Here is an 18634-nt window from a genome sequence, read left to right on the forward strand (position 1 = left end):
ACATTTTCTCACTTTCTAGCGTAGGCTTAATTCTCTTTATCAGTACATCTCTACTGGATTTCTCTGTTCCCGCCTGCGCCTCTTCACCTCGTTTGTCCTCCGAGTCCATATATTCAAGGCCGCTGCACATCTCCATAGAAGAGGCCGATGTAGATGGTTCATCCCTACTGTCACTTGACTTCTTTAAAGTGCCAGTTTTTAACCAGGTGTCCATTTTGATAAATTTAGTAAGCAAAAACAATTACGGATTATCACTTAGTGCCTGATGTGAAAATGTGACGCAGACGTGAAACCGCGAGATGAGTAATGCATAGGTTGTAAATTACAATTTGTAATGCGATTTTTTTTCTTTCTCTCAGTGAATTTCTTTTCTCTCAAAAATATTACATTTTAAGTTTCGCCCAAAAAATTATAAAAAAAATTTTTTTCCCGCCATTACAAATATTCTCTTGCGCACCCCTGGTGGTCAGACTGCGCACCCCTAGGGGTGCGCGCACCCCAGTTTGGGAACCGCTGCTCTATATGATTGCCTGCTTGTCAGTCACACTGGGAAATTTGAGAATGCCAAGCAGCCTAATCTGCCTAATCTGCATGTCTTTAGACTGTGGGAGGAAACTGAAGAACCCACAGGAAACCCATCAAGCACGGGGAGAACATGAAACAAAAAATCCCCAGGGGGCGCGAGGCCACGGTGCTGCTCACTAAGCCGACCGTGCAGCTGTAGGTTGGACTAGGCTTATCTTTTTTACAGGTCATGTGCTTCTAGAGGTTTATACCAATTTTAGTATTTATACTCATAATAAAGTATAAATACTTTGTTTTTTAAATGATTATTGTTTAAAGTGAGACAATAAACCTCTGAAAAATGTTGTTGCATCTCTCCAAAACGGCTGAAGTTAGCAACTTGAAATATTTAGGGAAGCGAGATCGGTTACTTCCATGTAGCATAAACTTCAGAAGGAGCTTCTTGGGCGCACACACATGTTCTGTATTATACTGTATGTATAACATTAAAAAGGAGGTCAGCACCAGTACTGTGTTTTGCCTGAGAACATTTGACATTTTGTTGGAGATGATGTGTCTTTTGCAGCGCTGCTCGTAGGTTCTCTCTGGAGGGCCTGTCCAGGGTTCTTCTTCACTTACAATAAAAAAGTAGTTGTTATATAAACACCGCTCAGTCATGTGATTAAGACATTAACACTGCTGTTATACAGCAGTAAAGTGGTGACAGGATCAGGGGCACCTGGGGCCCACCCACGCCCGAGAGGACCGAAGGACAGCTCGACCGGTCAAATCACTTCATGACAGAAAGCCACAGCCAGTGCACCACAGCCACCGCGCACTGGGCCCCGCAGGCAAAGAGCCCGAGGCCCCCGACCCCGACCCCGCCTCCATACTCCCTGGATCCCAATCTGATCGAGCCTCATGGGTCGCACCGGACAAACAAGTCCGATCCACGGAGGTCCCGTCCCACAACCCACAGCACTCAAAGGATCTGCTGCCAATGTCTTGGTGCCAGACACCACAGCGCCCCCCACAGGCCTTGCATGTGAATGGCGTTCCTGTTATGCCTGCTCCGTGTAAATACAGTGTCTCTCCTCTACAGAAACAAGTTAACCATAAGTGAAATAATCAGTGTGAGAACGTGTCGTGTAAGAACGTGTCGTGTGATTGACGCGCCACGTGCACAGCTTCATGCTCAGATTAGATCAGCTAACTGCAAACTGTGCTAGCTATGTACGCTCACCAGAGACACAACACACCCCTGCTCCTTCCTTCTGAGCTCTAATGTGCCGTATTAACGTCCCTGTAGATCATTTATAGAACAGGATAAGAAGAAAACAGATCTTTTAGTGAAGAAACAATTTATAATAAGAGTTAGAAAGATTAAAACTGTGGTATAAACAACCATGGGGTAAGAATGTATTGTGCGTGTGTGTGTGTGTGTGTGTATGATTGTTGATTGCGTGAGTTCTGCGTGTGGGAGATTTTTCTCACTCATTGGTGGCTGATGCAATAAATTACACCTCAGACTGATGTAATACTGCTGATGGAGATCTTTAGTGTGTGTGTGTGTGTGTGTGTGTGTGTGGTGAGGCCCTCGTTGCACATTTCTGCCCCGTTTTACTTTATTTACCATCATTTTTGTCCAATAAAACTGAATTTAGGCGTATCAGCAAGACGCAGAAACTCTCCTCCTCTACACTCTCTTTATATTTTTATTTACATAACAATATTTATGGATATTTACGAGGCAGAGCTCATTCCAAGAGCAAGAATAATAAAAAATATGATTGTATGCGACAGTGTTTATATTGAATAATCTACGTTAAATTATTAAATCAAACAACTGAATTACTGGTTAATATTAAAAAAAAACAGTAGTTGTAGAGAATTGAATCATATTTTGTGAAATGAAAATCTGCTGCATTTTAATAGAATTTTATATCAGTACCTTAATACAGGACACTGAAACCTGTGATATACCACACGAGTTAACTGTATTTATTATTATTATATTTATTATTATTATTATTATTATTGTTATTATTGTTATTATTATTATTATTATTATTTGGGCTCCAGAAAGAAGATTTAAATTGATCTCAAACACAATAAATCAATTATAAACCAATAAACAAATAGTCCATTATTACCTTCACGGGTGGGGGGTGGAGGGGTGGGGGGTAGCGGGGTAGGTGGAAGTGTTTTTATGTTTTGATTGTGTTTGTGTTAATTAATTTTATAATATTAATGCATTTTATTTATATAGACGCCTTTCTATTCACTAACTGTCACTGTCCAAAATCAAACAAGAGATAAATTAATAACACTGAGTAGTTAATAACCTTAAAACAATATTGAATAAAACAATAGTCAGTGTAATTACCTAAAATGTTTCAAATCATATGGAGATGTGAGTCAGTGGGATAAATCACGCGGGAGAGGAGCTTGGTGCAGAACCAACAACCTGTCAGCCTGAGCATGGACAAAACTAAAGAGATGTTCATTAGAGCACCGATGGACCACGATCCACTCAACATCTACAGATCAGAAAGAACATGAAACTCTCAACTTGCCCATCAGCTTCATGACCAGGAAAGGCCAGGAGTGTCTCTACTTCCTGGGGAGGCTGAAGAACCTCCTCACATCCTCACCATGTCCTACAGAGGGACTGGAGAGCTCATCCTGAGGAGCTGCCTGGATCTCAGGACACTGCAGAGGACAGTGAGGACAACTGAGAAGATCTTCAGGACTTCTCTTTTTTCCATCACAGATATTTACACCACACACTGCATTCGCAACGCCACCAGCATTTTGGATGTCCACACACCCCCCCACACACTTCTTATCCTTCTGCCATCTGGAAAAGGGGACCGAAGCATCCTGGTCACACAACCGGGCTGTGCAACAATTTCTTCCCAGAAGCCATCAGACTCTTCAACATCCGGGACCTGGATTGTGGATTGGACCACACACACACACACACACACACACACACACACACACACACACACACACACACACACACATTGTTTCTATTCGCACTGACTGCACACATGTACTTTATATATTGCACTGTATACTGTAATTGTTTCTGGATGTGTGTGATGTTTCATGGAGTGGTGTGGTCCTGGAGGAGCCTGGTCTCGTTTCACCGTGTCCTGTACTGCTGTTCATGGGCACATTGATAATAAAAGACACTTTGACTTTTGATTTATGTTTTGCTCAATAGGTGCCCATTAACAGTCATTACTAATGCATACAATCCTGAAGGAAACATCTGTGCTCATAAAACATCTGTCTGTAGATCTGTCTGTGAGATGGGAGGGCTTTAAATCACAAACACTAACAGCAAACGGGAAGACGGTCAGCGTCAGGGCTCAGTAACGCTCTCGAATAGTAATAGTGCACACGTCTGCGATTTGAGACACAAAGCTAATGTCTTAATTCAGGTGCAGACAAGGTGGGAGACGCTGCTATACTGCCCCCACTGTTCACACTGGGTACTGCGCACATGTGTAGCATTAACGTCTGAGGAAGTGACGCGTAAAATGACCTCGGGACACAGACAGCAGCCATCTTGTTCACGCATACGCAAAAGTTATAAACAAGTAAATCCAACCTTTAATATTTGTGGACTTAATTTATCCTGTGAGCTTCTTACACTCTTTATAATCATGTGACCTCCTTCTTTTTCTTCTTCTTCTTCTTCTTCTCCCAGTCATGACGCACGTCTCTAATCTCAGCTGGTCTCTCTAATGAGGAACTTTAAGTGTTATTGTCACAGCGCTGCTCGATCAGTTGAATGTGCTTCCCCGCTTCCTACAGAGCCGAGAACGCCACAGTAACTTGTGAACAAAGCCACTGCAGCTGTCGCTAAACGCTAACTCTCTGTCTCACTCTCTCTGTCTCTCGCTCTTTCTCTCTCTCTCTGTCTCTCGCTCTTTCTCTCTCTCTCTCTGTCTCTCTCTCTCTGTCTCTCGCTCTTTCTCTCTCTCTCTCTTTCTCTCTCTCTTTCTCTCTCTGTTCCTCGCTCTCTCTGTCTCTTTCTCCCTCGCTGTGTCTCTCTCTCTCTCTCTCTCTCTCTCTCTCTCTCTCTCTGGGGGTTGATCTTATTATGCTCCTGCAGCTGGAAATCAGTGAACGTGTGAATGTCTCATGTGCAGATGCTCAGTCAGGAGTCAGGAGTTTAGCAGCATGCCTGTGTTTTTATATGTTTTCTTCCTCTATAAGTATAAATGAAGCTTAACTCGTGTACACTGCAAAGAGTTTTTATTCCTGCAATAAAATATTTATAATTTTAAATAAATATTAATAACACTAAAGCAGCATGCTGGTGTAGTGGTCGCCTTGCACCTCCAGGGTCTGTGTTTGAATCCCATCTGTGGGTGTGAAGGCCCTCTGCGACCCTAAATTGAGGATTAATCTGTATAGACGATGAGTGAGTGCCAATAACATTATTACAGTTGATAAACTAGACTTGGAAAAGTTACTATTTTAAGTTAAATTTATAAATCTATTTAGTTATTAAGGAGCACAGAAAAATTATATAACAGCAGTATAACTAAATTTTAACTGCTGTAGCAACTCTTTATATTCTTTTATTATTATTATTATTATTATTATTATTATTATTATTATTATTATTATCTGGATTTCTGTTAAAAATCCGGGACCTGGGAAAGCCTAATGTACTGGCCCCCAGCCTTAACCATGCAAACACTTTTCAACTGCCATAGTATTATTATGGACATACTTTTTATTATTATTATTATTATTATTATTATTATTATATGGGGCATTCACATCAAACCGGGACTTGTAATGAAACACAATTTGACATTGACAGAAGAAAAAACATTTGAACTGTGCAAAACACAGTAAACGTTTTAAAGAAGGCTGCACGTCTGTGAAAGACGACCCTGGCTGAGGTGGCTCGGGTCCCACTGCAGTCGTCCATGTGAACATTCAGTGCGTGGAACACCTGATTTCCAAATGTTTGGGCCATTAAAGGAGTTCCTGGGAGGATGCGTTTTAGACGGGTCCGACGTACTGAGAAAACGTTCTACCTTAATGGTGTCCAAGCACTAGTGGAACCCTGGCATACAGTAAGTGCATTAGTGTATCGGGGATTATCCATCCATCCATCTAGGAACCTCTGTACTCCAACTAGAGACTCAGGAGACCGTTGGTGATTACTATTGTGTTCATTCCCATTTCTGACCGTGGTGGGACCTCCAGTCAACAATACACACACATTTACACAATACCTAATCACAACTAATCACAATTAGCCTAATCTGTTAATCTAGTCTAACCCTAGCCTAATCCACATGTTTTTGGATTGTGGGAGGAAACTGGATGGGGCTCCCTGAACTCTTCCTAAGGGGGGAGAACATGCAAATCTGTGCACAAACAGACAGGTGGGAATCGAACCTGGACCCTGGTGGTGCAAGATCACAGTGCTAACAACAGCAGGGGATTATATAGAGAAATAAAGCGAGCTTTAACTCTCAGAACTATTCTGTTATTCTGCACAATCAAAAGTCCTGGACTGACTTGAACACACCTCCTCCTCCATTATTATTATTATTATTATTATTATTATTATTAATAATAATTAAAAAAAAATCTTTCTTTCTTACTTTCTATGTCCCTAACCGTGTTGTGTTTACTCTACAGGGATTAAATCCACAGCAGTAATTAGAGTGTAATGTGGAAACTAAATAACAGATTAAGTCCCTCGACTCGATTAACAGGATCTCAAAAGACAGGGAGTGTTTACTTATGAGCGATTAACACACACACACGCGCGCGCGCACGCACACACACCAACGAGAGCGAGACTGCGTGCCCGCGCACGTACGCAGAAGGGGTTAACGGGAGCGCGCACGTGCGCTTACTTATTCTTCTCGCGGTGAGCTCCGGGAGCGCGCGCGCCTCCCCCCATCCTGAGACTCTCGCTACAATTAAGTCTGCATTCACACACACACACACACACACACACTGGAGTGTTCCGCGCATCATTTCCGCCATTTTCGGAGCGGGAGCGCGCGGTGAGAGCACAGACTGAGGAAGAGGAGGAGGAGGAGGAAGAGGAGGAAACGCGTCCGTGTCTGTGTGTGTGTGAGAGAGTGTGTGTGCGCGCGCAGTGTGTGCAGACGGACATGCTGATGCTGACGGTGATGTGGTGATGAAGACGATGAGGATGAGGAGGATGATGATGATGGCGCTCCCTGAGCTCTTCCTCAGGCTCTTCCTCTGCGCTCAGCTCTTCTCCAGGTACGGACAGAGAGGAGGAGAGGAGGAGAGGAGAGGAGAGGAGAGGAGGAGAGAGGTTTAGTCAGGGGGATGAAGGACAGGGAGGATGTGACGTTAAACACGCTGCAGGACACTGAGACACTGAGACACTGAGACTCCCCTGTGTGTTTGTTACCTCGCGCACCTTTAGCGCTTCACCTCCCCAACATGGCGCTGGTGTGGAGGCTGCGTGCAGGGAGGAGGTGGGGTGAGGAGGGGGTGAGGGGTGATGCTGTGCTACGGTGTGGACGTGATGATGTGGTGGTGGTGTGGTGGTGTGGTGGTATACCATAATGTAGTGATGCTATGTGATATGGTGTGATGATCCACTGGTATGTGATGATGTGGTAATGATATGCAATGATATGCTGTGATGACTCAATGATATGTGATTAGGTGGTGGTGGTGGTATGTGATGATGTGGGGATGGTATGGTATGATGTGATGGTGGTTTGTGATTATGTGATGGTGTGGGATGATGTGGTGGTATGGTATGATGTAGGGATGGTATGGTATGATTTAATGATGGTGCGTGATTATGTGATGGTGCGTGATGATGTGGTGATGGTATGTGATGATGTGGTGATGGTATGTGATGATGTGGTGATGGTATGTGATGATGTGGTGATGGTATGTGATGATGTGGTGATGGTATGTGATGATGTGGGGATGGTATGTGATGATGTGGGGATGGTATGTGATGATGTGGGGATGGTATGGTATGATGTGATGGTGGTTTGTGATTATGTGATGGTTTGTGATGATGTGGTGGTATGTAATGATGTGGGGATGGTATGGTATGATGTGATGGTGGATTGTGATTATGTGATGGTGTGGGATGATGTGGTGGTATGGTATGATGTAGGGATGGTATGGTATGATTTAATGATGGTGCGTGATTATGTGATGGTGCGTGATGATGTGGTGATGGTATGTGATGATGTGGTGATGGTATGTGATGATGTGGGGATGGTATGTGATGATGTGGGGATGGTATGGTATGATGTGATGGTGGTTTGTGATTATGTGATGGTTTGTGATGATGTGGTGGTATGTAATGATGTGGGGATGGTATGGTATGATGTGATGGTGGATTGTGATTATGTGATGGTGTGGGATGATGTGGTGGTATGGTATGATGTAGGGATGGTATGGTATGATTTAATGATGGTGCGTGATTATGTGATGGTGCGTGATGATGTGGTGATGGTATGTGATGATGTGGTGATGGTATGTGATGATGTGGGGATGGTATGGTATGATGTGATGGTGGTTTGTGATTATTTGATGGTGTGTGATGATGTGGTGGTATGTAATGATGTGGGGATGGTATGGTATGATGTGATGATGGTGTGTGATTATGTGATGGTTTGTAATAATGTGGTGGTGGTATGTGATAATATTGGGATGTATGGTATGATATGGAGGTGGTATGTAATGATGTGGTGGGATGTGATGATGTGGTGGTGGTATGTGATGATGTGGTGGTGTTATGGTATAATGTGGGTATGGTATGGTATGATGTGATGGTGGTTTGTGATTATGTGATGGTGTGTTATGATGTGGGGATGGTATGGTATGATGTGATGAAGATGTGGTGATGGTATGTATATGGTGCTGCTGTGATGAGTCTGTGATGCTCCAGTGGATCTGCGTTCTGATGATTCTGTGGTGATGGTGTGATGAAGTCTTGACATGGTGATGGGGTCATGAGCTGCTGCTGATGTAATAAAATTATGATGATGTGATGGTGTGATGAGGTGATGCTGACGTGAGTATAGAGTAATAATACGGTGATGGAGTCCTGAGGTGATGACCTGCTGTAATGAAGTGATGATGTCATAATGTGGTGATAGAGGGTGCTTTGAAGATGATGATGATGTGATAATCATGATGTGATGATACTGTTGTAATGGTGATGTCAAATTCATAATGTGGTGATTCTCTGAACTTGGTATGAAATGATGCTGTAGTGAAGGTGATGTGATGATAATTTGGTGATGTGATGATGGGTATAGTGGTGGTCATGGAGTGATGCTGCAGTGAAGATGATGTGATGACGTTATGTTGATGGAGTGATCCTGTGCCGAAGATGGTGGTGATAAATGGGTTTGTTTAATGTCGTGATGCTGTGATGTTTTGATGGTAGCGTGTTTGATACTGTTGTACAGTGATGATGTGTTGTAGTTCATAGTGTGTGGTGATGAAGGTGTGAAGTGATGATGATGTGGTGCTGTTATGAAGTGATGATGTTATAATGTGTCAGTGGAGTAAAGTGTTGATGGTACTGCTGCTGTGATGATGCTTTAGTGATAAAGTGGTAAGGAGGTGGTTATGATGCCAGAGTGATAGCCTGGTGAATTTCTGATCTTGTTATGGAGTGATGCTGTAGTAAAGATGATTATGGTCATGGAGTGATGCTGTGGTGAAGATGATGTGATGATGTTGTTGTGATAGAATGATGCTGTGTTGTAGACGATGATGGTAATGTTGATGAAGGCATTTCTCTGAAGTCATGATTTGGTGATATTTTAATCTTATGTGTTATGTGATACTGCAGTATTGTGATGCTGCTGTGTCCTGATTTAGAGTGGGATGTGATGAAGCTGTGATATGATGAAGCTGTGAGGTGATGCCTCTGTTTTGTGGTATAGAGTGTGATGTGAGTAGGCTGTAATGTGATGAAGCTGTGATGACATCGTGTTGTGGTTAAGAGTGTGAGGTGAGGAACCTGTGATGATACTGTGTTGTGATCAGAGTGTGATGTGATGAAGCTGTGATGATGTTGTGTTGTGGTTCACAGCTGTGATGCCATGGTCCAGTTCAGCTCAGCTGGAGACACACATGCATGAGTAAACACTGATGCTCTGCTTTTACAAATGCAGAAATTAAAGCCTCCATGTTGCATAAGGCAACAGGAAACAGGCCTGTGTGTGTGTGTGTGTGTGTGTGTGTGAGTGAGTGAGAAAAAGAGAGAGGGAGTTCTGCTTTTATTTGCTAATATTTTGTACTGAATCACAGGAACAGGGCCTCAGACAGCATCTCTGTCTCTTCATCGGTTTTCATAAAACATCCGTTTGTCTGCTGCTATGAGGCGAACGAGTGGAGGATGTTAGCTGTTTATTCTTTTCACTTCATCCTCTCTCCTTTCTTATTTATATCTCTTCTTTCCCATACAGTCTGAGAGCTTTATTGCTGAAACTTGATGCCTAAATGGCATAAATTGCTTTGTACTCTGGGCGTCTATACGCATGCTTAGTTTAATACCTCACATAGTACCTTATACATATATGTATATCATTTTATCTGGGCTTAGGATGGCAGGGCTCGAACCCAGATCCTCAGATCCCCATAGTCACAAACTAGAACCCTATCCTTATACAGTGTATATATACTATATTACACAGTGTATTGCCAGAAGTATTGGCTCGCCTGCCTTCACATGGATATGATTTTGAGTAACATCCAATTCTTAATCCAGAGGGTTTAATCTGATGTTGGCCCCGTCCTCTCTACAGCTATAACAGCTTCAACCCTTCCGGGAAGGCTTTCCACAAGGTTTAACTGTCCTGCACAAAGTCCTGACCACAACCCGATAGAACACCTTTAGGATGAATTAGGGCGGAGACTGCTAGCCAGGCCTTCTCGTCCAATATCAGTGTCTGACTTCACTAATGCTCTTCTAAAGTAATGGTCAAAAGTTCCCATAAACACACTCCTAAACCCTGTGGAAAGCCTTCCCAGAAGAGTTGAAGCTGTTATAGCTGCAAAGGGGGTGGGGCCAACATCATAATAAACCTTGTGGATTAAGAATTGGACGTTACTCAAGTTCGTATGCATGTAAAGGCAGGCGAGCCAATACTTTTGGCAATATAGTGTGTATATATACACACTGCATAGAAACTTTACATAGCCTACTGTTTGTGCACAGATAATAACCTTAACTATGATTTTATCTAGAACCATTTTCATAAATGGATTTTTGCAAATTGTGTTTCAGGAAATAGCAGGTGCTCTTTTTTCTGACACGCGACGTTGTTTATGAACTAGCCGTTTAATTTGAAATGCCCAGTTCTGTATGTCTTTATTTTAAGAGATTTAAACTTCCAAGTATTGGATGAAACTTCCAAGTGTTGGATGTCTTTCTGTCATGTGATCAGTAAAACAAATCGTAAGCATGAGCTGTTCAGAGCAGCGGCCAGACAGAAGGGAATGTAATGGATTTGTGTAGAATGTTGAAATGAAAAACAGGAGGTTACCCCAGCAGTGATGGACTACAGGTATGCCTTACTGAATGTCTGTGGAACAGGGCCGTATATGATTTGGATGTTGTGTGAACATTGTGTTATACACTCAACACAGCTGTAATGATTGTGGTGACGTGAGTTTGTCCTGGAACCTTTTGTTTCACTTTAATATGGATACTTCTCCGTGTTTCTGTCACTAGCACTGGGTTTGGCGTGTTTGGTAAGATTACAGAGTGAAAATGAAGCAGTGATAACACATTATAGCACTCTAAAGACAACACAAGACACATGGGGTATGTGTGTGGGAAGCTGTTGGATTCGCTGTGTCTGCTCTGTGTCCTGTTTGGGATTTCTGAACCCTGTTATAACCTTATGGCATTGCAGGTCTTTACAATCTGTTTATTTAAGAGCGTTTGTTCAACAATTCCTTTTATCAAACTTTCTGCTGCTACTTTTTGTCTCACTACAGAATCACAATCAAAGCCTGAGCGTGAAATGCTCTATTTTATATTAAATTCAAATTCAAATTTAATTGGTCACATACACAGTCATACACAGTACGATATGGAGTGAAATGCTTATACGACCGCCAGTGACCTTAAAGAGAATTAAAACATATAATAAGAAATAAATATGAATAAAAAAATAAAAGAAATACGATAGAAAATTAAATTTAACTAGGATAAAAATAGAAATTAAAAAAGAAATATACTGTACATAAAAATAAAATAGAAATATATACTGTACATAGAAAAAAGAAAAATTCAATTTGGCGAAGAAAGATGGTGTGCAAATGTGCATAAAAAGTGACTTATGAAGGTGCCTTATTAAAGTGTCTGTGTGCAATGGTCCAGAATGTAAACATAAACATGTGTGTGTAGATGTGAGTGTAGATGTGTGTTAAAACTCAGACAACTACTAAACTGTGCACTTAAATAACCTTAGGTATTTTTACAGGATGCAGGCTGATGTGTTTATCAACGCAAAACTGTTGGTGGTGGAGTTATAGCGTTTTGAAAAATCATACAAAGCTCATACTGATGTCACTCAGACTCTTTTGACATGATATTTTAACAACCTTGTGACTCAAAAAAACATGCAGAAATATTTCTCATTAGTTTGCAATACAGTACTTCAATTGAAAAAAAAATTAGCTCATTTTGCAGTCAAACTGTTAAGACATATTTAAATGAATAAACTCACTGTGCAGGGTGACAAACTAAACGCAGAGGGAATAAAGTAGAAAAAATGACTCATAAATGACAAGAAGTAAACAAACCTCAGATTTTGCATATTACACATGTCAAAATAAAAGTCTAAAAGAGACATAAAGGTCCTCACATGAAGAATCCTGACAATTTTATAACTAAAAGGTTGCTAATATTTTTTCTAGCAAAGTATAACAACAAGGACTGACAACAAATTAGCTCTATTATCATATTATAACTAATTAGCTTTTTATTATTACCACGGTTTCGGAACATATGAGACAAACTGAGTTTAAACTTTACGCAGGAGGAATGAACACACAACGGTTCATTCATCTTTGAAGGTTCAGTTTTCATAGTCTACTTTTTTTATGGTTGTGTGAGCCATGCTGTGTCGCGGTTTTGTTTGTGTTTCTTGAGGATTGTAGCGGCTTGTAAAGCGGCATTACTGTCGTTTCTGTACACAATAAATGTGTTGTGGTTACATATTTATTTATTTTCTTTTGTATGGCAACGCAGCTACGCTGATTTGAAAAATTGATTTTTTAATAAGTTTTTGCATCAAACTGTGGTTCAAACTAGGGCTGCAACAACTAATCGATAAAATCGATAATTATCGATAATGAAAGTCGTTGTCAACGAATGCCGTTATCGATTAGTTGGGCTGCTCACGTCACTGAGGCGCGCGACCACAAGATGCACAAATACACACAGATACACAGCCGCTCGCGCAGTGGATGTTACAGGATCGTCTGCAGGAAATAGCGCGCGCCCCGAGTCCTCCAAGGTTTGATAGCAATTTACATTAAACGCCTCTAAGAAGACGGTAACCTGCACGCTATGCAAGACCGAGCTTTCACCGCATGTCATGCACGAACACTTAAAGAGATAACATGTTGGTGTTACGGATGGCGAAACGTCAGCAGGGTCGGTAAAAACTGTATCTCTTCATCGTGTAAAAGTTGTATAGTTTAAGTGCTTTTGTTTAAACTGTTTGCTAACTTCGGGACAGTCGTGCTAGATCTGTTCACGTGCTACTCACTAGCATCACATTGCGCAATCACCTCATGAGCAATAGTGATTAGTTAAATGGCGCTAATTTAGATTAGCTTAAATGACACCGTGTGAATAACAGTAGAATATTACATTTAGTGATTGTTGTGGTTTTCAGCGAATGTTAATAACAGTATATTTGTGACTATTAGCTTTTTGCATTTCTACAGTTTTTTTTTATAGTCCACTACAAAGTTAACTTGTAATTTACTGTGGTTTTACTTATGCATACATATTTTTATTATACAAAATTACATTATTTTAGCTGTTTATATCTTATCAACTGAATATATCAATGTATTTTTTAAACTATATATATATATATATATAAACTGTATATATTATATACTACATTTCATTTAAGGTTTAAAATGTCAAAATGAAAGTTTATTAAACTCTATATGTGGCTTTTGCGTTTTTAAAAGTTTATTTTTATACATAAATAATACCCTGATTTATGTTTTTTTTTAATAGTTATAAGCAAAATATAAATTTTAAGAAGCGGTTAGGTTATATCCGATTAATCGATCAATCTAAAACATATTCGCCCAACTAATCGATTATCAAAATAATCGTTAGTTGCAGCCCTAGTTCAAACAAACTAATAATAATACTAATAATACTAATAAGATGCATATTAGCATTACAGTACATTTGTAGGAAACTCCTGGATGTTCCTGGTTAATTAACTCGTATAGGTATTAGCTTCATTAGGTTTATATTCATGTGATCTGATACGACTCTGCTTGGTGCTCATCCACATATTACATAAAAATCTGGATTAATTAATTAAGACTGGTTCAGGTGCAGCGTGTCAGGTGTGTGGGTGGATGTGTCGCATGTACAGAGCGTCCAGTAAACACTCGTCTGTCCACGCGGCAGCTGTGAGGATGAGCATCACGAGCAGGGTACGTACTCGCTCTCTTCCCCCCTCAGGGAATGTGTCGTCTCCACTGGCCTCGTGGGGTTATCACACAGAATAAAATGAATTTACTTTTAAATAGTTCAGAAGAATGTTTACACACCCTGAGTGGAGGAATTGGGTTGGTTTGGAAGAATGATGGCGTTCTGTGTTTCTGAGTAGATTTTCATTGATTGATTAATTGGTTTAATTATAAATCATATCTATTGATCAATTCCTGCAGTTTATATATATATATATATATATATATCACTGTAAGTATATTATGACTTTTTGTATTCAGTTATGTACTAATTTAAGGAATATTTAATGAGTCACTGGCTTCGTAATACAGTTTATTAATAAAAGAAAGTGAAAGTCTAATTAATGGGCAAAGTAAAGCCTGTGTTTGTTCACACTGACTGCTTCGTACCGTGCCCGAGTAGCAACCCCGGCCAACATATCTCCTGACTGCACTTGTGTATCTAAATGCTCCGATACAGTTTTGTAAGCCATTAATAAACACATAAAGAAGGAGATAACAAGAATGAGATCTTGGAGATAATGACCCACCTCCTACTTTATCAGCCGCGCCTTATCAGATACACAGATGTCAGAGGAGACGAGCGGCCTTAATGTCACTTGATGTTTGGAACATCATGTCAGTTTTCGATTCAGAATCGATTTATAACTTTTTTTTACTGTTTTTCTCAGGGTGGTTTTATGATTTTCTAAAACATGCTATTTTACAGAAATGTTTCTTTAAGGTGTTTCTGGTTCCTGGAAGTTCTCAGCACGACACTTTAAACAGAAAAGTTTGGTTTAAACTTCGGCGTAAGTTTGTCTGAACTGGGGCACGACAGCGAGTCTGAAACCTGCAGGTAGGAGAACTCTGGAGTCTGCAGGGAAGCAGCGGGTCAGCGTGACATTTCTGCTCAGATCAAAACCCTGTGCGAGTTAGCAATAGCGTGATATGTGGCACAACACCCCGGCGTTTTATTTCATCTCCAGCATCGAAGCAGGGTTTAAAGCACCGCTGCTCAAAGGACTGCAGATGACTTTGATATCGCTCTGAGGGGGCGCGGCTTAAAGAGCAGAACCCCTAGAGTTCACCTTCATCCCTGTGTGCCTTTATATCATCACACGAGCTCCCAAACCCTCGACTTCCAGGTCAGACAGAGTGAAGGAGTGACTGCAGCACCAGCTCCAGGAGAATAGTCTCTCACTCTCTCCCCTGGGCCGGTCTGACAGGTCTCCAGTGACCACACCCAGGAATTACATAGACACATGTACAGGAAGTGGAATAAAGTATAGGTAGTACACACTGTGTGTGTGTGTGTGTGTGTGTGTGTGTGTGTGTTGTGCTGTTACAGCTAAACAGTCAACAGTGATGAAGCAGTGTTAGTGTCCTCATCCTAAAGTTGATGATTCTCCTCAAGTTCCTTGTTCCTAAATGTTTTGGACCAAAAGCTCATGTGTGTGTGGTTGTGTGTGTGTGTGATAATAAACTGATAAGGCTGATAAACTAGGAACCCAGGTGAGAGGATTGGGCTTGATTTCTATATATATTTTAAATCACTAATATTAGAGGTCCTGTGAAGGTCAGCCTCCTGGTTCTCGGCTCCACTCTGTGTTCACTGGCGGCTTGTAAACCCAGTAGATGTGCGCTGCCACCTGCTGTACTGGAGAGTGTTGATAGACGCGTGTAGTGTGGGGCGGAGCAACCCCACTGGTAAAGCTGGCTGGAGGGGGAGGGGGAGGGGTTTGAGCAGTGGTCTTTGGGCGGGGTTGTGTGTAGTATTAAAGCACATGTACTCCTCCTACACCAGGAAAATTTGATGTGACGTCATCGTGTAAATACACAGTAACATTAATGCACATGAGTCGAGGATTTCACTCTGGACATCAGTGTGTGAAGTTGGACTTTTAAAAACATCGCATCGCTCCAGGGTTTACTCCAAATTTAGACGCCATCAGGGTTTGTGTCATGTTTTTAAAATATTTTTTTCCTCTAGAGCGTTTGCTAGCTGTAGCATAATGTGTGGATGTGAGCTTGTGACATTAGCGCAGCGTCCCTGATTGAGCTAATCTCGTTTAGCGGGGCTTAGCAGGCCGTGTTTAGGGGTCATGTGATCGGGGAATAGCAGGCTATCTGGGGTCAGGACGCTTAATGGTCTCGTCTCCTCCAGCCTGAGGGTGTTGAGGACATGACTCCTGTTTCCTGCACACACACACACACACACACACACACACACACACACACACACACTCACTGCAGCGAGGCAGAAGGGATTTAACTAACACCAGCAGGCGTGTGAAGGGGACGTCACTGAGACTCAGTCACAGCTTTATCATCTCCAGCACGTGGAAGTTTCTGGACATTTGGACAGCAGAATTAAACCGCGGCTTGTCGTAACGCACTTAGCATGTGAGTTAAAGTGAAGGACGTAATATAAATAAATAATTAAAAAAATAACTAAAGACGTGCGTGTAAGACCAGGGCGGAAAATAAAATGATTTTTTTCAGCGTGATTAAGAGCCGAAATCTGCGCGGCAGCTGTTAAAGCACCAAACGATGACCTGCTTCCGAAACATCTTTTGTTTTCATTTTTAAAAGAATTTGGTGAGCAGGAGGCCAAGTGTGGCTCTTAAATGAAGGCGATAAATCATTAGCATTCTGGATGTGATGACAGAAATCTGACTAAACACTCAGCAAATGGTGGCTCATTATGTAACGATGGCTGTTTATCAGGGACGTGCTGCAGGCTGATTAGCATCTCAGCTCTGTGACTGGACCACACACACGCACAGTGAAGTTACAGGTTTGGCCAATCAGATCTCCTTATGCTAATGGTGTTGGAGTGTGACGTCTGGTGTTCTAAATACACACAATATTGATATTAGTATAAAAATTACAAAGGGGTGTTCGAGTCAAACCGGGACTTTTGATTGTACAGAATAACAGAACTCAGTTCTGACAGTAAAAACTCCCTTTATCTCTCTATATAATCCCCTGATAAATGCACATGTCCCAGTGTCTCACTAGAGCTTGGACACCTTTAAGGTAGAAAGTTTTCTCAGTACGCCAGAGTCATGATTGGAATCGCCGGCCTCCCAGGAACTCCTTTAATGACCCGAACATGTGTAAAAGTGTTGGAGTGAGGATAAAACGTTCGATAATTTTTATTCTTTGTCGGAAGAAAACAGAGGTCGCGAAGGTAGTTTGGTTGCTGTCATGCGCACTCGCTCCGTGATCGGCACTAGGACCCTGAAGTAGTACGGTCGCGATTCAGGAAGCATGAAAGGAGACAAGATGGCGCTTCACATCGTTCAGTCTGCCCATGCCGTTTCCGAGGCTTCGCCGGATCTTCACAATTTTGGGTCCAATTCTTGATTGAGTGTAAGTTGCTAGAACGCGGGATTGTGTAAACTCTTGCTCTCGGTGTGAGAGAGTTCTCACAATAACTCTCGTGGTTATCCTGCCTGTTCGCGCTATTTCTGCGTTTCGGTTTACCGTCCACGCTACAAGAGCAGACAAAGCACTCTAGGCGCGTGCAATATCTCCCCTGCTCGCTCAACGTGTTCTCCGCGCATGCGCGGTTTCTTGATTCTGTGCGCGCTCAACTGATACGCGCTCAACTGATACGACGTGTCTTTGGTGATTATTTAATTACTTATTTATGAGTTTTATTTAATTAAGTATTAGAAATACTTAATTGATTAGAAATACTTAATTGGAAAGTTTATTGGAAACAAACCTAATTCAATAAAATACAGGCTTGCATTATTTTATTTTTTGGATCTGATGTAGTACATACTACTACATTAAATGTTCATAATAATAAACACACTTAACATAAAAAAAAACTCTGAGCATAAAAAAAAACACTTGCCATAGTTTTGTCCTTTGTGGCAGTAGCCAGTTTTGGTGTAACAAGTTTTACATTTTGCTGCCAATTATAAAATGTAATGTTGTGTGTAATGATGTGTGTTGGTCTGCCTGACCCCTCTTTTTTTTGGAATAATTTTAAGTTACTCTGCCTTATTTGGGAAAGATGGTCTACAGTAGCTTTAAGTTCTAATTTTCTAAAATAAACACTTGGTGGTTCTTCAAGATCTTGACTATATCTCATTTCTACAGTTTTCTTTTTTCAATATAGTTAATTTAGAGTTAGTTCCATTTCTACAAATGGTGCAAACTCTGCTAGATTATAGATAAGATTCCCATTCCCCTGCCATTCTGTGATCGGCAATCGGCAGATCATGATCTCGGTGATCGGCCCCAAAAATGCTGATCGGAGCATCTCTACCCGTGACAGTTGCATTAAGAAAGGCACTCGCTCTCTGGTAACCTAGCAACGTAGGGAGCGATACGCTAACGCCAATCATGTAACAGTATCACGTTTGGTTGCGCCATATTG

At 41.4% G+C, this 18634-nt stretch overlaps 1 protein-coding gene across 2 annotated transcripts in view; it reads left to right on the forward strand.

Moving 5' to 3' along the window:
* The first annotated feature begins 6480 nt into the window (after positions 1-6480).
* gabrg2 (gamma-aminobutyric acid type A receptor subunit gamma2) overlaps positions 6481-18634 on the forward strand; it is a 58232-nt gene continuing 46078 nt past the window's right edge. For both annotated transcript variants that reach the window (XM_053477829.1, XM_053477830.1), the window contains exon 1: positions 6481-6786. In XM_053477829.1, coding sequence (XP_053333804.1) covers positions 6698-6786 — 89 coding nt within the window. In that variant the 5' untranslated portion in view covers positions 6481-6697. The remainder of the gene's footprint in view (positions 6787-18634) is intronic.

The sequence above is a fragment of the Clarias gariepinus genome, chromosome 19 (assembly GCF_024256425.1).
Source record: "Clarias gariepinus isolate MV-2021 ecotype Netherlands chromosome 19, CGAR_prim_01v2, whole genome shotgun sequence".
In the NCBI taxonomy this organism is placed as follows: domain Eukaryota; kingdom Metazoa; phylum Chordata; class Actinopteri; order Siluriformes; family Clariidae; genus Clarias; species Clarias gariepinus.